The 18,761-nt window shown below is 39.9% G+C and overlaps 2 protein-coding genes and 1 long non-coding RNA gene across 4 annotated transcripts; 1 reads left to right on the top strand and 2 right to left on the bottom strand.

Moving 5' to 3' along the window:
• Positions 1–688: 688 nt before the first annotated feature.
• Positions 689–9,750, bottom strand: LOC119914957 (synaptic vesicle 2-related protein-like). Of its 2 annotated transcripts, none has more exons than XM_038734503.1 (17): positions 9,644–9,750; positions 9,324–9,459; positions 8,662–8,795; positions 6,914–6,999; positions 6,729–6,827; positions 6,550–6,621; positions 6,324–6,448; positions 6,150–6,213; positions 5,921–6,046; positions 5,710–5,838; positions 5,519–5,592; positions 4,752–4,828; positions 4,549–4,653; positions 3,911–4,022; positions 3,734–3,815; positions 3,553–3,642; positions 689–1,285 (listed from the first exon to the last, which is right to left on the bottom strand). In XM_038734503.1, exons 2-17 carry the CDS (start codon positions 9,425–9,427, stop codon positions 1,064–1,066), a joined length of 1,701 nt encoding a protein of 566 aa, XP_038590431.1. In that variant the 5' UTR covers positions 9,428–9,459; positions 9,644–9,750; the 3' UTR covers positions 689–1,063. The 2 variants fall into 2 exon arrangements, with proteins under 2 accessions (XP_038590431.1, XP_038590432.1); XM_038734504.1 differs by having other exon boundaries at positions 8,662–8,768.
• A 99-nt stretch (positions 9,751–9,849) lies between these two features.
• On the top strand, positions 9,850–10,289 carry LOC119914741. The gene is made up of 2 exons (XR_005446831.1): positions 9,850–9,990; positions 10,097–10,289. It is a non-coding gene; the product is annotated as an uncharacterized LOC119914741 (long non-coding RNA).
• A 1,150-nt stretch (positions 10,290–11,439) lies between these two features.
• On the bottom strand, positions 11,440–14,370 carry LOC119914062 (synaptic vesicle 2-related protein). The gene is made up of 9 exons (XM_038733050.1): positions 14,281–14,370; positions 14,076–14,204; positions 13,881–13,954; positions 13,612–13,688; positions 13,409–13,513; positions 12,871–12,982; positions 12,685–12,766; positions 12,504–12,593; positions 11,440–12,026 (listed from the first exon to the last, which is right to left on the bottom strand). Exons 1-9 carry the CDS (start codon positions 14,353–14,355, stop codon positions 11,823–11,825), a joined length of 948 nt encoding a protein of 315 aa, XP_038588978.1. The 5' UTR covers positions 14,356–14,370; the 3' UTR covers positions 11,440–11,822.
• Positions 14,371–18,761: the final 4,391 nt, after the last annotated feature.

Below are 18,761 nucleotides of genomic sequence, written 5' to 3'. Positions count from 1 at the left end.
CATTTACGCTCAAGACAAAGCAGCATAACTTCATTGTTGATTATTGAAGTCTCCCTACACGCCAACATGATCGGTCAGGATAATCTTAATGTTCTTTGTTCTTCTACACATCGAAAAGGTCTCACACACAGTCCAGGTTCATACAGTGAAACTGTTTGGAGTGAAGCAGCCGTCCTCCTGATAAATTCTGAGCACCATCAGAGCCGTCTAAAAATGTAGAAGCTCAAAGTTTAATTCCGTTTTCTCTGAGGATCTTCCTCTGTCCTATCAAGCTGCTTAAACTTCCCACAATTTTTGCTGTGACTTTACTGCCTGCATGGAAATGACTGACAGCACAGCTGTCTCTCTGATCATTAAAGTAAATACTCATATCAATATAACACACAATAAAGAAGTCACCTGGAAGAGAGAGATGTGACCCACAACCAGTTCAGTTTATAATAATGAAGCACACTGAGGATATAGACATGTAGAGGAGACAGTGTATATATGTAATGAAGTCTGTAACCCCAAAGTCAAAATCATCATAATTTTAAGACAAAGAAAACCCCTATCTCATTTTGATGGATTTTATCATAGTTGCCATTAGTTTTCAGTCATCCACTCATGCAGTTCAGAGGCAGCCATAATAATAGAAAATGTGTCATAGTGCAAATACTGACATTCACTGACAACAAATGAGCCTAAAACAGATTGAACAACTTTAATAGTAAAATGTGGCTTCATATATAAACAATTCATTTAATCCAAAATGTATACAATAAATGTCTCAGTTGCGCGGCTTGAAATGTGTAGCTTTGATCTGAGTCTGTACAGTGCATCCTCATTTTCCATAGTGTCCCTCTGTTGCTTCTCACAGCCTGGAAGAGTGTAACAAACCAGTCCAAGCACAAGTGTGTTTCCGGTCTCATTAGACATGGGAAGTAGGCCTACCCTCAATTAACACTCCCTGCCTCTAATGAGATTCTCCCCTGTTGTTCTTCTCCCATCATTGCTCAGAGGATTCAGTTCATAGTTAAACAGGCAACTTTGGCTTCTACAACAGCCTGAGAGTTTCTAATTTTTAATTTTTTTTTGTTCCCCTTTGTTGGTCGGAGGAGTCTGTTGTGCCATTTGGCTGGCTGGGTGTGGTGATGGTCTTCTCTCCGGCCTCCTTGTAAAGACTGGTATTCTGTAGACCCCTGCCCAACGTCTCAATGGGCAGGTTCAAGCATGCAACACCAGCCAGCAGACCACAGCCACAGTACATGGACAGGGTCAAGTACCGTGATATTCCGAGCAACACCTACAACCAAAACACAAAAACTGAGGAACCAAGTGTAGAAACATAATGCCTAATCTGAAGGAGTCTGATATCAAACTGGTGCTAGAACTAAATTCCACATTTAAACCTGCAATACAAAATCCCTCTCCAAAATGATCACAGCTAACAATAATTTTGTCAGACCATCAATTCCCGGAATATTAAAGTTACAGTGTTGATATGCCATATCTTCCATAACATGTTTAACTTCCTTATAATATATATATATAGGATCACTGAGAACTAACAATAAAGTTGGTTACAGTCATCATATATATCATTTAGCACTCTAATCTCTAGTAAGTGTACAAAGAGTCTGAAACAATCAGCAACAAAGGCAGAGAAGAAGAAAACTGCTAGGAAGTAAACAATACAGGTTTTTTAAAGAAAAATATTTAAATGTGTAGTTTTCAGTGGCTTCTAGCAGTGAGGATTCAGATTGCAAACAGAGACAGCATCACATAAAATGCTGGAAACTCAGGTAACCTTCTGCAACGTTACAATACTATTTTTATCAGCTTGATGTTGAACTAATCCATGCTCGTTACATGATAATGCTACATAACTGTGTTTAGCCGACTAGATACGTCAGCATTATCTTTTACGAGAGAGGCTCAGTAATTTGAGCATAGCTAAAATGAATTGGGTGATAACAAAAACGGCTAGACTGAATATTATAAATTAGATTGTTGCCACACTTTAGTATAACAGTTAAACCGCAGTAAGAAACATTACTGTAACTTAATGGATACTTCTTCCACTGTGTATTATGTTACATTGATTCATATTATGTCACATAAGTTACAGCGACTGAGACCGCTGAAGAATCGGTAAGACAATGATTAATCAAAATTGAACTTAATGAAGCAAGATCCATGCTAACTTATCTGGATGCTTTACTAAATGGCTAGTATAAACAAATATCCCCACATTTGCTTTGTTCTGTTAAATCATGACTTCAGGCTCAAATCAACTCTTTGCTATGATACTGTTGGTACACAAGATAGTAATATGGATGGCACCAGCCGGTGAAGTTATGTGGAAACCGTACAACTGTAGTATTTTGCAACGGATGACGTTAGCAACTGGTTGACTTTAGCTGGCAAGCTAATGTTATCTAACTTGAGCCAACTAAAGCACAAAATCACAACGTATTTTACATGCTTTGCAGTAAGGTTAGTATACTCTTACTCAAACGGCTTTCTGATGTTGACCTTGTTTCCACCAGGTGTCAATGTGATTCTCAGTTTTTTCCTGCTTGTGGAGTTTATGTTCGTGTCTGTATTGGGAGCTGGTTGTTTTTTGGTGCAAGCGGACTGTAATCCGTTAGCTGCGGTGTTGTCGCTGTGTGTACAGTTCAGAATCAGTAGACAGGAGGCTCAGGAGAGCCTACGGAGAAAATCCGACCCGATTTCTTCACATCCCAAGGGACTGAGAAAGCAGCCATGTGGTTCATTTTTATGCGAGGTTACAACCCATTTCCAAATAGGCAATTGAAAGGGTTTAATTGATAAGCGATTTCATTAAAGACTATATAGAGCCCTTTTAATGAGGAAGATAATCTTGTCAACATGTTTGTTAGACTTCACAGATACACAATGCATTCTGGTGAATAACGCTAAATGTAAACACAAGTTTGTTGATGAGAAAACGCCATAGGGCACCTTGAAATTCCCAGGGCTTAAAGTATGATTTTACTACATAACTTGTATAAACTGATGTAATGCATTTAAGAAATTGATGATGATTGCAGCTACGCTGGACAACGCATTGCATTGTTTGAAGGGTTTACAGTAATACAGTTAAACCTTTCACATTGTTTGACATTTAGTTTTTTTGAACAGTTCTTCATGTTGCTGTTGCATACTGACTACATTATTTCTCCAATTTTAAGATGTAAATGCTCCATATTTGTATAGCGCCTTTCTAGTCTTTTCAACCACTCAAAGCGCTTTTACATTCAGCTTTTAACATTCACTCACATTCATACACTGAGCCTAAGTGCTCAAACACAAACTAACATTCACACACGTGTATGAACACATTCATACACTGGTGGAACAGCCACCAATTCGGGATTCAGTACAAAGGACACTTCGACATGCAGCCTGGAGGATCCTGACTTTTAAATTGCGGTGTTTAAAAAAACACTAGTGGGTTCTGAAATAATGTTGAATCACTTAACTTGCAATTTGTCAAGTTTCAAACTGTCATTTCTCATACCAACAGAGATAGTCACTTCTGCATACCTGTGCCACAAAGGGGGTAATCAGGGCACCCATGGAGTTCAACCCACTGCAAATCCCCAGTGCTAAGGCTCTGTTTTCTGTAGGGAACACCTAATGACAGAGAGGAGGCAACATTTTCTCCACTTTGAATGATCTAAAACTATGTTTGAGGTTAAACTGGTAAAATAGTATGTAGACCTACCTCTGTTGTGTAAATAAAAGCAGATTGGTTTGCTCCAGTGCTGAAGGCTCTGGCTATAAAGATGAAGATTGTAAGAGTTGTCCTGCATGAACAGAAAGAGAGGCACAGAGTTTGAGATCAGTCTGCTAGTTTTAATATATGGCTATTTAACAAAATAACACACAGAGACAAACTTACCTCCCAATACACGCAAATAAGGGTAGAAAGCACAAAGAAAATGTGACGAAACACAGAGCAAGGGTCTTTTTCCTGCCAATTCGGTCAATTGCGATAAGTATAACTAAAATACCTGAAACAAACATGAAAAACAAACAGCAAACATAAATTTTAAATGCTGCAGGCATAAGACACACCGCCTTAAACACCACATTTGTGTATCTCACTCTCCTTAGGCTTAGTACTGCAGGGTAGTGACAAACTGAGCTTCTATAAACAAACCTAAGTTAACTTAAACCTGTTTTTTCAAGAAAGGCAAGTTCAAAAGCATGTAAATATAAATAAGATAGCTTTCTACAGCATGTGCACCACATTTCATGGCATTACAGATGTGTTTGTTAAAACCTTTAAAAGTTTGACCTGATCTTATAGTTTCTTAGAGGAATTTGGTCAAATTCCATTAATACATTTCAAAATCCATCAGAAATTGTATCCATGTTGTCTCAGATTTTTGATATGGATAGATAACTAAGAAATATGGAGGAACACCCTGTATATGGGCTAAATACTGTACCGGGCAACAGCATCATGAAGGTCTTTACCTTACAGTTTCAATTACACACCCAGCTCTGAGAAAATGCTAATAGCGAACATTTTACCTGGGAATTCAGCCATAGACGTCCATAAAAGGTCTGTGTAGTCAGCTGATGTCAAATATTTGCATTCCAGACTACAGCTCAGTTCATTCTTGGCCCCTGTGGTTGCTGTAAGGAAGGACAGTTTTGTCTTGGTATTTGTTCGAATTTAAGACACAAAATGACAAAAGTTACAAGCTGATTCACATGGAGCAGCTGTTACTTACGTTCACATGAATGTCCAGTTTGAAACAGCTCAGTTGTCAACAGGCCTATCCCGTAGTAGCAGAAGGCATTTGCAAACCTTTGGATAAGAAAACAAAACAATGCAGTGATCTACAAGCTGAATTGTGTAAAAGCTGAAAATAAAGTATTAAATATATGGGCAGATTAACCTGCTAGTGGACCGTGGGAGAAAAAAAACCAAACAAAAAAAACCCAACTATGGTCCCCAGTGGCTCTTACTCTGTGTATTCTGTTTGTTCACATGCATCCAATTGGCCATCATGTACAGTGCACACAGACTACAATTTCAGAATTATTTTATTAAAGTCTTAAGACTGTAAAACAGTTCATTACATTAATTTATTTAGCTAACACTTTTATCCAAAGCCACTTACAATTGCTATATCAGAGGATGCATGCCTCCAGAGCAACTAGGGGTTAAGTGTCTTGCTCCAAGACACACTGCTGGATGGGTCACGGTGGGGAATTGAACCCAGGTTTCTTACACCAAAGGCATGTGTCCTATCCACACTTCCATCACCACCATTTGTTCATACTGTATTTAAGTGTGTAATCCCAGACAAATCTGCACATAGTAAAATGACCACAAACCTACTGACACCTAGTGAACTTGGAGTTTTCTAAAGCAGTTGTCCTCTTTGACTGGTTGGTAGTCCAGCGTTGATTAAATAATTAGCTTTAATCAAATTAGCTGATTAATGATAATTGATAGAAAGGACACAGTAGAAAATATATTACTCAGGCTAACCATATATACAACAGAAGAAGTGTAGTCCTCCAATACTGAGGAGTGAAGAGATCTTTGACCCGTCCACGGTCATTCTGTGAAATTAAAAAGATAAAATATAAGGTGTATTCATGAATATCAGTGATAAAGCATTGCACTGTGCACACATCTCCTTTTTCTGAACACATAAACCCAAATATCTGTGACTTCACCTGTAAATATGTAATCATTTTCCCTTGAGGCATGGCCTTGCCATTCTCTTTGGCGATGCGCGTTAACAGTGCCATGGCTTTCTCTGTTCTTCCCGTCAGCATGTCAAAATGAGGACTTTCAGGCAGCCACTGTTTAACAGAAAGTTCAGTTGAGAGTTTGACTCCAGATGATTTTATTTTAAGGATCTGTATTAATCACCAACATACTTACAAGGCAGAAGCAAACAAAGACTGCCATTGGTACAGTGGACAGGCTGAGCAGCCACCTCCAGCCAAGAGTGGGCATTATCCATAATGCCAGGAGGACCTCGAGCACACAACCAATTGCCCAGAATGCCTGATGCACACAAACATTAATCAGGAGAGAATCAATGAGCAGTATACTTCATTAGGTCAGACTCAACACTTGAATACTGTGAAAGTCAAAACCACTTTAGTACCTGGAACATCACGAGGCAGGTGCCTCTCGACTTCCCTGTGAGGAATTCTGTGTACAGTGTCACCCTAAAAAGAGGCTGAATGTTTGTTGCAAATAATTTCACAGCTATTAAAATGTGCTGGTCTGTTCAGTACAGGTTTCGAAGCGACACATGGAGAGGAAGCCATGAACTTACGTCTGAGGAGCTCCTCCAATGCCAAAGCCTGCAAAGCCCCAAATGGCCGTGAGCCAGCCATACACTGGAGCTATGGCACGCAACAGGCCGTAGAACAGAGCCCAGGTCATACAAATCGTCAGACCCTGTTTACCACAGAGAAAAATACAGAAAAGACAAGTCAAACATCAAATTATGTACAGAAGTCCCATAAACTTTATATGAAAAAGCCAGATACGAGACTCACTACTTTTCTGCCGTACTTGTCTGAGACCTTCCCCCAAGGAGCTGAACCGATCCCCAACCCAAGAAACAACACCTTAGGCAAAAAATAAATAAAAATTGAGAGCCAACATTTTCACACTTTTCAAAATCAACAAGCTGTAGAACAGCACTTCCCACTGAGAAGACCTAATGGGACTTTACCGATGTTGTGAGCGCCACCTTATAGCTGGGTAGCCTCCACTCACAGTGCAGCTGGGGGCCCAAGATACTGGGGATCATCATCTCCATGGAGTATGCTACCTGCTCTCAGAGAGGCAGAGCGCTGCATGAGATAATATATCTGGAAATCAGAGGGAGGACCCTTCTGCATGTTTCAGGATTCTTACCCACGCCAGTCCGGCGAGAAAAGTGATTTTCCACTGGAACTTTCCAAAACCGATGGCCTCCAGTGCCTCGTCTACTGTAAAGGTTTCTGTAAAAGGGACAAGAGAGTCACTACAAATCCACGGTCCCCTGTAAAGAAACGAACGCAGAATCGCAAATCGATCACTTCATGATTGTTAAATGGTAGACAGTGGTGGAAACTAACTAAATACTGTACTTAACATTTGAGCATATTTGTATTTACAGTATCTTACAAAAGTGGATACACCCCTCACATTTGATTATATCTTTTCATGTGACAACACTGAAGAAATGACACTTTGCTACAATGTAAAGTAGTGAGTGTAAAGCTTGTATAAGAGTGTAAAATTGCTGTCCCCTCAAAATAACACATCACACAGCCATTAATGTCTAAACCGCTGGCAATAAAAGTGAGAGTAAACTACTAAGTCAAAATGTGATGAATTGGGCATAATTAGCCATTTTCCCTCCCGTGTCATGTGACTCGTTAGTGTTACAAGGTCTCAGGTGCGAATGGGGAGCAGTTGTGTTAAATTTGGTGTTATCGCTCCCACACTCCCTCATACTGGTCACTGGAAGTTCAACATGGCACCTCATGGCAAATAACTTTGAGGATCTGAAAAAAAGAATGGTTGCTCCACAAAGATTGCCAAGACCCTGAAACTGAGCTGCAGCACGGTGGCCAAGACCATACAGCGGTTCAGTAGGACAGGTTCCACTCAGAACAGGCCTCACCATGGTCGACTAAAGAAGTTGAGTGCACATGCTCAGCGTCATATCCAGAGGTTGTCTTTGGGAAATAGACGTATGAGTGCAGCCAACATTGCTGCAGAAGTTGAAGGGGTGGGGGGGGTCAGCCTGTCAGTGCTCAGACCATATGCCACACTCTGCATCAAATTGGTCTGCATCGCTGTCATCCCAAAGGGAAGCCTCTTCTAAAGATGATGCACAAAAAAAGTCTGAAAACAGTTTGCTAAAGACAGGCAGACTAAGGACATGGATTCCTGGAAGCATGTCCTGTGGTCTGATGAGACAAAGATAAACTTATTTGGGTCAGACGGTGTCAAGCGTCTGAACCAAATAAGAGAAGAGAAGCTCTGGTGAACTCCATGCCCAAGAGGGTTAAGGCAGTGCTGGAAAATAATGATTGCCACACAAAATATTGACACTTTGGACCCAACTTGGACATTTTTACTTAGGGGTGTACTCATTTTTGTTGCCAGCGGACATTAATGGCTGTGTGATGTGTTATTTTGAGGGGACAGCAAATTTACACTGTTAAACAAGCTGTACACTCACTATTTTATATTGTAGCATAGTTCTTCAGTGTTGTCACATGAAAAGATATTTACAAAAATGTGAGGGTTGTACTCACTTTTGCGAGATACTGTAAGTATTTCCATTTAAGACTTATACTCCACTACAATGGTAAATATTGTACTTTACTCCACTACAGTTTTTTTTTTTTTTTTTTTTTACAAATAACTTGCTACTTTTCAAAGTAAGACTTACACGATCTTCAACATGACCAACTACCACATTCATTTTGCCATTCTGCTGCATAATGAATACTTTAACTTGATACTTTACATTTTGATCAGCTGATATACACTGCTACAGTGTACATCTCATCCCCAGTTTATATGCAAATTGTCTCCCACCTGTTCATCACAAAACAAGCACAGTCAGGAAGGACTCAGACTATCCGTTTGCAAACAATTCTGCAAACCTTCAGTTAGATGAAATCCAGATCTGGATGCAGACTCTCTTCGCCCTGAGTTGAATCTTGCAGAAGCTGTAGTGCAGATCTCAGTGTCTGTGTCCTGGTCTTCATCACTGGGACACAAAACATTTGCATCACCCCTAAATGTCAACACACCAAAACGACACATTCAGGCATTGTTAAGCACAAAAGGTTGAATTTAAAGTACAATTGATCACTTTGTCACAAAGCTGATTTGCCTAAGTATGGACGTACATAGCCCTGTGGAAACCCTCTGGTATTAGGGCTGAACGATTTTGAAAAAAAAATACTTAATTGCCATTATTTTTCCAGATGTTGCAATTGCAATGCAATACCATGGGGAATTATCATTTTTACATCAATATTCTCATTTTAATTGAAAAATTTATTAAACCAAACAATGCCCTGTTCTTAAATCTCTAGATTATTATGTGGAGGCCAGGACATCTTTGCATCACGACACACATAACCAAATATTGTGCCTCCTGCGATTTTAAAATTGCTGTATACGGCCATATAGTGATTTCGATAAAATTTTGATTTCAAATTGTAAACAGCAGGTTTCTCTCAGAGAACGTTCCCTTTAAGTATCAAACTATCAAACATGAGGACACAAAAGATAAAAGAATAAAATAATTTTGTTTTACCTCTCTTCAGGATTTCTCCACCTCTTGTACATTTTATTGGCTCGGCTGCTCCACTTGTCCATTTCAGGTATGGTGTTAGAGAGCTGTGACTTTCTCCACACCATACACCAGTGGTTTGGTCGAACCTGTTCATGCACTTCCGGTTTAAGTGGGACACCCAATCAGAAAAAAAAAAAAAAAAAAAAAAAGAAAAAAAAACACAGGGAAGAACAACAGGGAACCAAATGGTGCTATTAGTAGCCTACAAGGCAACAAACTATCAAGCCAGTGAATGTTTTCTTTTTATTAGTCAATAATTTAATTGCAAACACAAATCTTACCAGCAGAGGTAAACCAAACTGTAGCCTATCAATCTCTCCTCATCCCTTTAAATATGGCTCTTAGCTTATGTTCTTATCCAGTGGGACTTACAAGTACTGGGTGTCCTGGTTTTTTTTCTCCTTTTTATCAGTTATTCTGCTTTTCCCTTGATTTTCTGTTCCCTGCCTGCCTCCCTGTGTGTGCTCTCTCTCCCTCTGCTCCAGAGCCCAGCCAACGACCCGCACCTGCACCTCATCAGCCACCTCGTCAGTCTGCCACACCTGCCACTAGTCAACCTCATCTCTGCCTGTATTTCAACCCCGGTCCTCCACACCATTCTTGCTTGATCGTCGTTGCTCCATACCTGGTGCCACCTCTTTGTTCAGGCTCTCATGTTTGTTGTTTTCTCACATTTTCCCTGTGCTTTGTCTCCGTTATCTCTAACCCTGTCTCTCCGTCTGGTTCCCTCCCAGGTTCACTCACCTCCGGACCTCTCCTCTTCGGGCTTCCCCCACGGCATCCTCCCTTCCTTGGCCCCAGTGTTGCCCGGCTCCCTGGTTCCCATCCCGTCGGCTTCCCTGTGCCACTGTTTCCCCGGCATCCTCCTTTCCCTGCACTCCAGTCCCTCAACCCCCCTTTTTCCTAAATAAACCTCCTTCGCTCAGAGTTCTGCGTTTGGGTCCTCTCTGTCCCCACATCACACCACCCACGTAACAATTATTCTTATGTTTTATATCTTATCTGCATTTAGTATTTTAATATTTATAAACTTTATGTTTAGTGTTATGTACAAAGTCAAATTCCTTGTATGTGTACACTTAAAGCAATAAAGCAGATTCTGATTCTAATGTACAACACATCCCTCTGTCTCCACGTCCTCTGGTCACATCAGCTGCTTGGCCAGACTCTCACAGAACAACCCAAGAACTACGACATGGACTCAAAAGTAAGACTTGATTTCTTAAAAGGAGGATGCCAAGATATTGTAGTCCTATCAGTCGATTTTTAAAATACCATTTGCACAAGTCACTAAAACAGCCGGCTTTGTGATGCTGTACTTTCATGCCCCCAACAACAGCAGTCTGTTTGCTCAAATAAATAAAGGATTAGCTGAAAGTTTAGTTCTTTGGGACTAACTGTGACTGAAACATTTTATTTGAAGAAAAGGTGAATCAAGCACATGTTTTGATCCAACTTTGCTATTTAGAAACAAGATTGCTTATCAGATGTTGAGACTTTAAGTGTGTGTACTGTGCATGAAATTACTCCAAAGTGAAGGAGATGCTCAAGAAACCAGTTTTCTGTTATCATTAGGATTGGGTATCTAACTTCAATATTACACTAATTTTGAGGATTTAGAGGATTGACCAAATCATGTCAATATGACAGAATACTGAAAGTACTGCAATCTTTCTTTATTATACATATACTGTATTTTATCATACGGTAAGGCAATGTATTTAGGCACTGTCATTTTATGGAGTTAATACAGCATTGAACACTAATGCATCTCAAAGATTTGTGAAATAAGTGTGTTCATGCTCACAGTAGTTCTAACAATGCTTTTTTTAATCAGTAGTATAGCTCAGACATTCAACTTGCATCAATATAAAAACAAACTTAAGTGAAAAAAGTGATAAGTAAAAACTACTTTTCCCCTTTTTGAAAAGAATGTCTGGATTTTATTGACTCATTTTTTTGTCACCCACTCACCATGCTACATTTGAGAAATGTAGAACCATAATAAGAGAACATGCATCTTTTATTGTACAAATTACAATTCTAAGATACACTGATAAGAAAATTGAGTCTGAAGCATATTGAACAACTTTAATGAGTCATTTTTATCCAAAATTTGTAAAATAAAAGTCTCAGTTGCGCGGCTTGAAATGTGTAGCTCTGATCTGAGTCTGCACAGTGCATCCTCATTTTCCATAGTGCTCTCTGTTGCTTCTCACAGCCTGGAAGAGAGGGTAACAAACCAGTCCAAGCACAAGTGTGCTTATGTTCTCATTAGGAAGTAGGCAAATGAACACTTCCTGCCTCTAATGAGATTGTCTCCTGTTGTTCTTCATCCGTCAGCACTCAGAGGATTCAGTTCATAGTTAAACAGGCAACTTTGGTGTCTGCAGCAGCCTGGGAGTTGACTAAATACTATACTATATATTGTGTTCCACTTTTTCATTCCCCCTCTCTGGTCTACCTCTGGTCCGAGGAGTCTGTTGTGCCATTTGGCTGACTGGTTGTGGTGGCAGTCTGCTCTCCAGCCTCCTGGTAAAGACTGGAATCCGGCAGACCCCTGCCCAATGTCTCAACTGGCAGGTTCAAGCATGCAACGCCGGCCAGCAGACCACTAACACAGTATATGGACAGGGTCAAGTACTGTGATATCCCGAGCATCACCTACAATCAAAACACAAAAACTGAGGAACCAGGCAGAGAAACATAATGCCTAATCTGAAAGAGTCTGATATCAAACTGGTGCTAGAACTAAATTCCACATTTAAACCTGCAATACAAAATCCCTCTCCAAAATGATCACAGCTAATAACAAGAATTTTGTCAGACCATCAATTCCCAACATATAAGTTGAGTTAGAGTTACAGTGTTGATAAGCAAACTGTTATTCCAATAACATTACTACTAACAACACTACTTTGTGATAGCATCACTGATGACTACGATCTGCCTGTCCAACACTCTCAGAGCAAGATATACCGAATTGAGTGGGTTCTGAAGTAATGTTGAATCACTCAACTTTCAACTTAGATCAAACAAAGAATTTACTTCTAGAGTTTCTAATGGTCGTTTCTCCAATGCTTTTGAGGTTTTAAAGAGTTTCTTTGGGAAGGCCCAAAAGAGATTGTTACTTCTGCATACCTGTGCCACAAAGGGGGTAATCAGGGCCCCCACCTTCGACACCCCATTGCAAATCCCCAGTGCTAAGGCTCTGTTTTCTGTAGGGAACACCTAATGACAGAGATGAGGCAACATTTTGTCCGCTTTGAATGATCTAAAAATATGTTTAACGTTAAACTGGTAAAATTGTATGTAGACCTACCTCTGTTGTGTAAATAAAAGCAGCTTGGTATCCTCCAGATATGAAGGTTCTGCCAATAAAGATGAAGATTGTAAGAGTTGTCCTGCATGAACCGAAAGAGAGGCACAGAGTTTGAGATATAGGTGATATATAGATATAGGTGTTTTAATATATTGCAATGACAAAATAACACAGAGACAAACTTACCTCCCAATACACGCAAATAAGGGCAGAAAACACAAAGATAATGTGAAGAAACACAGAGCAAGGGTCTTTTTCCTGCCAATACGGTCAATTGCTATAAGAATAAAGAAAAAACCTGAAACAAACAGCAAACATATATTTTAAATGCTGTGGCCAACAGACAGACTCCCTTAAACAACACATTTGTGTATCTCACTCTCCTTAGGCTAATTACTGCAGGCTAGTGACAAACTGAGCTTCTATCAACAAACCCAAAGTAACTTAAAACTGTTTTTTCATGAAATTCAAATTCAAAAACATGTAAATATAAATTAGATAACTTTATACATTTCATGGCTTTACAGATGACCTGGTCTTATGGTTTCTCAGAGAGGAATCAGAAATCATATCCATGTTGTCTCAGATTTTTGATATGGATGGATAATTAAGAGATACAGAGGAACACTAATACTGTTCCTGCCAACAGCATCATGAAGGTCTTTACCTTACAGTTTCAATTACACACCCACCTCTGAGAAAATGCTAATAGCGAACATTTTACCTGGGAATTCAGCCATAGACGTCCATAAAAGGTCTGTGTAGTCAGCTGATGTCAAATATTTGCATTCCAGACTACAGCTCAGTTCATTATTTGCCCCTATGGTTGCTGTAAGGAAGGACAGTTTTGTCTTGGTATTTGTTCGAATTTAAGACACAAAATGACAAAAGTTACAAGCTGATTCACATGGAGCAGCTGTTACTTACGTTCACATGAATGTCCAGTTTGAAACAGCTCAGTTGTCAACAGGCCTATCCCGTAGTAGCAGAAGGCAATTGCAAACCTTTGGATAAAATAAACAATGCTGTGATCTACAAGCTAAATTGTGTAAAAGTTGAAAGCATGAAATATATGGACAGATTAACCTGCTAGTGGACCCTGGGAGAAAATTCAGCTATGGGCCCCAGTGGCTATCACTTTATGTTTTGTGTATTGATAGAAAGGACACAGTAGAAAATATATTACTCAGGCTAACCATATATACAACAGAAGAAGTGTAGTCCTCCAATACTGAGGAGTAAAGAGATCTTTGACCCGTCCACGGTCATTCTGTGAGATTAAAAAGATAAAATATAAGGTGTATTCATGAATATCAGTGATTAAGCATTGCATTGTACTCACAGCTCATTTTTCTGAACAAACACATAGACTCAAATATCTGTGACTTCACCTGTAAATATGTAATCATTTTCCCTTGAGGCATGGCCTTGCCATTCTCTTTGGCGATGCGCGTTAACAGTGCCATGGCTTTCTCTGTTCTTCCCGCACGCATGTCAAAATGAGGACTTTCAGGCAGCCACTGTGAAAATTCAGTTGAGAGTTTGACTCCAGATGATTTTATTTTAAGGATCTGTATTAATCACCAAAATACTTACAAGGCAGAAGCAAACAAAGACTGCCATTGGTAGAACGGACAGGCCGAGCAGCCACCTCCAGCCAAGAGTGGGCATTATCAACAATGCCAGGAGGACCTCGAGCACACAACCAATTGCCCAGAATACCTGATGCACACAAACACATTAATCAGGAGGGAATCAGTGAGCAGTATACTTCATTAGGTCAATGGATGGATGGATGAAATCTGTGCAGTATTTTGCTTCAGCCAGCAGCCATGAACCAGGTGTCTGACAATAATATGGAAAGGATCCTAACACCCCTTATTTATTTTTTTTTACCAGAAACTGAAGTCTTGCTCGCTCTGGAATCTTATGAGAGGTGAGTTGTTGCAGAAAGAAAAATGTGAGTCAGAGTCAATTTCTGGGAGCTCCTCATCCGTATACTGTGGCTCAAATAAATTTGGACAAATTCAAATGACCCCTCTACATTGTTGAAATCAGCTAAAAATTCAGTCATGATTAAGAAAGTCTTGTTAGCAGTGCCTCTATGTAGACAACCAACTCCTCTCTCCAACTTGCCTCTCACGAGATGTCAGAGCTTGAATTTTCCTTGAATATGACTTCAAGGGTTTTCACTGGGAGTCACTTGTAGGGATCCTTTCCATGATGCTGTCAGAAACCTCATATAACAGTTTGAGTCTGTCGATGGCAAAAAGAGGATGTTTTGGTGGATTTACTGTAATTTTGACAGGCACAGTTGCCCAAATGTGTAGCAGCCACTGAACTGGCAGTAGCCATCTACTGTGCAGATTTCAAAACTTTTTGTACCTACTTGTCATTTCATTGCCAAAATATGTGAAAATAGGGCCCATGTTTAAAGACACCAAAATGACCCTTCAACAACAATGCCACCACAAGCAGTGGGCTACCTTAAACATCACGAGGCAGGTGCCTCTTGACTTCCGTGGGAGGAATTCTGTGTACAGTGTCACCCTAAAAAGAGGATGAATGGTTGTTGTTGCAAATAATTTCGCAGAAATGTGCCGGTTTGTTAAGTGCAGCTTCCAAATTGTCACTTGCAGAGGAAGCAGTGAACTTACACCTGAGGACCTCCTCCAAGGCCAAAGCCTATGAGGCTCCACAGGACCAAGAGCCAGCCATGCACAGGAGCAATGGCACTTAACAGGCCGTAGTACAGAGCCCAGGCCAAACAAATTGTCAGACCCTGTTTACCACAGAGAAATATACAGAAAGTTAAACATAAAATTATGTACAAATGTCTCTAAACCATATATGAAAAAGAGAGATATGTGACTCACTACTTTTCTGCCGTACTTGTCTGAGATCTTCCCCCAAAGAGCTGAACTTATCGCCGTCCCGAAAAACACTACCTGAGGCAAAATAAATAAATAAATAAAAACCTTGAGAGCCAACATGTGAGAGCAAACATTCAAATTCAGCAAGCGGTACAACAGCACTTTACTGAGAAGACCTAATGGGACTTTACCGATGTTGTGAGAGCCACCTTGTAGCTGGGTAGCCTCCACTCACAGTGCAGCTGGGGGCCCAAGATACTGAGGATCAATAACTGCATGGAGTCTCCTACCTGCTCTCAGAGAGGCAGAGCGCTGCATGAGGGACATAGATTATTTGGAAATCAGAGGGAGGACCTTTCTGCATGTTTTAGGATTCTTACCCATGCCAGTCCAGTGAGAAAAGTGATTTTCCACTGGAACTTTCCAAAACCAATGGCCTCCAGTGCCTCGTCTACTGTAAAAGTTTCTGTAAAAGGGACATGAGAGTCACTACAAATCCACTGTCCCCTGTAAAAAAACCTATGCAGAATTGCTCCAGTCACAGAACTGACAAGTTCATGATTGTTAATGGTAGACTGCGGTGGAAAGTAACTAAATTAACATCTTTGAGCTATTTTCACTTAAGTATTTCATTTAATGCTGTTTTGTACTTCTACGCCATCACATTTCAGTGGGAAATGTTGTACTTTGTACCCCTGTACATTTTTTCACAAGTATTGTTACTTGTTAATTTTCACATCTAAACTTTTCACACAAAACTTTAGATATCAAATATGATTCATTGTGATGGATTAAACCACCCAAAAGTATATAAAGCAGTACGTAATTTCTTCAACATTACCAACTACCACATTCATCATTCTGCCATTTTGCTGCTTCATGAAAACTTTTGAAACTTTAAGTACATTTTGATCTACATTGTTACAATGTACATCTCTGCCACAGTTTATATGCAAATTGGCTCCCATCTTTTTCCTCACAAAAACAAGCACAGTCAAGGTGGACTAAGATTACATTTATATTGAAAGGACACCTTGATGATGTGTATTCTCCACATTTCCAAACACAGCAGACAGACAATGTGTCAAAATGTGCATTAATATGAACCTTCAGATTTATGAAATCCAGATCTAGATGCAGACTCTCTTTGCCCTGAGTCAACTCTTGCAGAAGCTGTAGTGCAGATCTCAGTGTCTGTGCCCCGGTCCTCATCACTGCGATCCAAAACATTCGCATCACCCCTAAATGTCAACACACCAAAAGGACAAATTCAGGTGTTGTCAATAATTGAATCAATCAAGTTTATTTTCATTGCACAAGTTTATGTACAACAAAATGTTCTGTGCTGTGTCTGAATAAAAAACACTAACACAACTATGAAAGTAAATACACAAATAAATGCTCAAACATGCACCTGTTCACAGTCATCCTAAAACAATAGATATGTTAACAAAGCCTGTTAAAAAGCAATTTAAAAGCATGAAAGCAGTGTTGCACCTGTTGTTCCCTTATTGCACATAAAGTTCAAGACACAAAGGTGGGACAGTGTTTTTGTTGAGTTCAGCGATGGCTCTTGGACAAAAACTGTCCTTCACTCTGGAGGTGCGAGCTGAGTGCTCTGTAGCGCCTCCCAAACGACAACAGAGAAAACAGGGGTCTCATTCATAAAACTGTATGTAGGAAAGAGCCTACTACAGGTTGCCTACGGACAAAACACAGGAAGTGCACAAAAATATTCTGATTAATAAAGCAGTGCGCACGCACGTTTTTCCCTTTATAAATCACAATCAACTTGTAAGCGAGCTCCTTGTCCCACCTATTAAACGCCCACAGTTGCTTATAAATAGTCAGTGAGCTCAACTCCTTTGAAAACCGATCTGTAGGAGCGTACCTCTGAGAAATTACAGTGAAAACGCGGACATAATATGGATTCCCTCGGTTGAGCACAGCGAAAATCACGAGCTTTCAGATTGTTTTGTTGTTAAACATTTAGGCTACACAAACACTCCACTCACTTGATGAGGCTGCCAGTGGGTTCAAAGAAATATTACGTGACACAAGCGGCACAGTGAAACATTGGCTTAATAGATAATGTTTTATTTTCCATCCATCCATCACATCCACATGCTGCCGCACGACGGCGTTTGGCTAATATATCGTGTGATAATAACGTACCCCTGTTTACTTGACTGAGGCATCGATAACGGTATCAATTTAAATGTAATTTGCCATACTCTTAACCTTATTTATGAGAATAAATTGCACTGAATGCAAGTATCGGCCTAATTAATATGATTAAACTTTACAACATACATGAGGCCTTCTTTTGCAAAAACAGATATCTCAGTTTGTTTTTATTTTCCTAAATCATGGTTATTTTTGTTTACACTGCTAATTATTTCAAATTATGTTTATTGCGCACATCAGGGAAAACCAATCAAACAGATGTTTGTTTATTTAGAAAGGCTTTCATCTGTTTTGCAAATGAAGTTTTATTGGCCCATAATACTTAGAGATTTATTTTACACAATCAAACGTTTCATCCTACCGTGTGAGTGGCCGTTTCTCATTTCTCCAGTGTATGTGCATAGGTATGGCGCAGAGTTTGCGTGGAAGACCGCACATTCTCGCTCAGGTTTGTATTTTTATAAATCGCAAAGTTGGCTGCCTAGGCCTTCTTTTGTGCATATGCTGTTTATAAATGAGACCCTAGGTGTTGACAGGGGTGGGTCGCATCTCCCAGGATGTTGTTAGTTCTGCCAATAGAGTTTCCTGAAGATGTCCTCCAGAGAGGACAGGGTGAGTCCACTGATTTTTTCCGCAGTTTTCACGACTCTCTGGAGACTTTTGCGATCTGTCCCTGTACAATTCACATTCCAGGTAGTTAGACAGTGTGTTTAAACAATGGAGCAGTGGTAAAAGGCTATGAGCAGTGTGTTCCCTCCACTGTTGTGTCATCTGCAAAATTTAATTATTGTGTTTGTGAGATATGTGGAAATACAGTCAAATGTGTGTAAAGAACGCAGCATGGGACTCAGAACACGACCCTTTGGCACCCCAGTGCTGAGGGCTTATCACAAACATATGAGCAAATACAAAAGATAAAATAAAATAATAATTTTTTTAGTTTGTTTTACCTCAGTTCAGGATTTCTCCACCTCTTGTATGCTTTCTTGGCTCCTCTGCTGAAGTTGTCCATTTAAG

Source organism: Micropterus salmoides, unplaced genomic scaffold, assembly GCF_014851395.1.
Source record: "Micropterus salmoides isolate LMB-PRFRI ecotype aquatic unplaced genomic scaffold, ASM1485139v1 Ms_hic_scaffold_20, whole genome shotgun sequence".
Classification (NCBI taxonomy): Eukaryota; Metazoa; Chordata; class Actinopteri; order Centrarchiformes; family Centrarchidae; genus Micropterus; species Micropterus salmoides.
The sequence above is the reverse complement of the archived record's forward strand: the minus strand, read 5'-3'. Positions and strand labels throughout refer to the sequence as shown.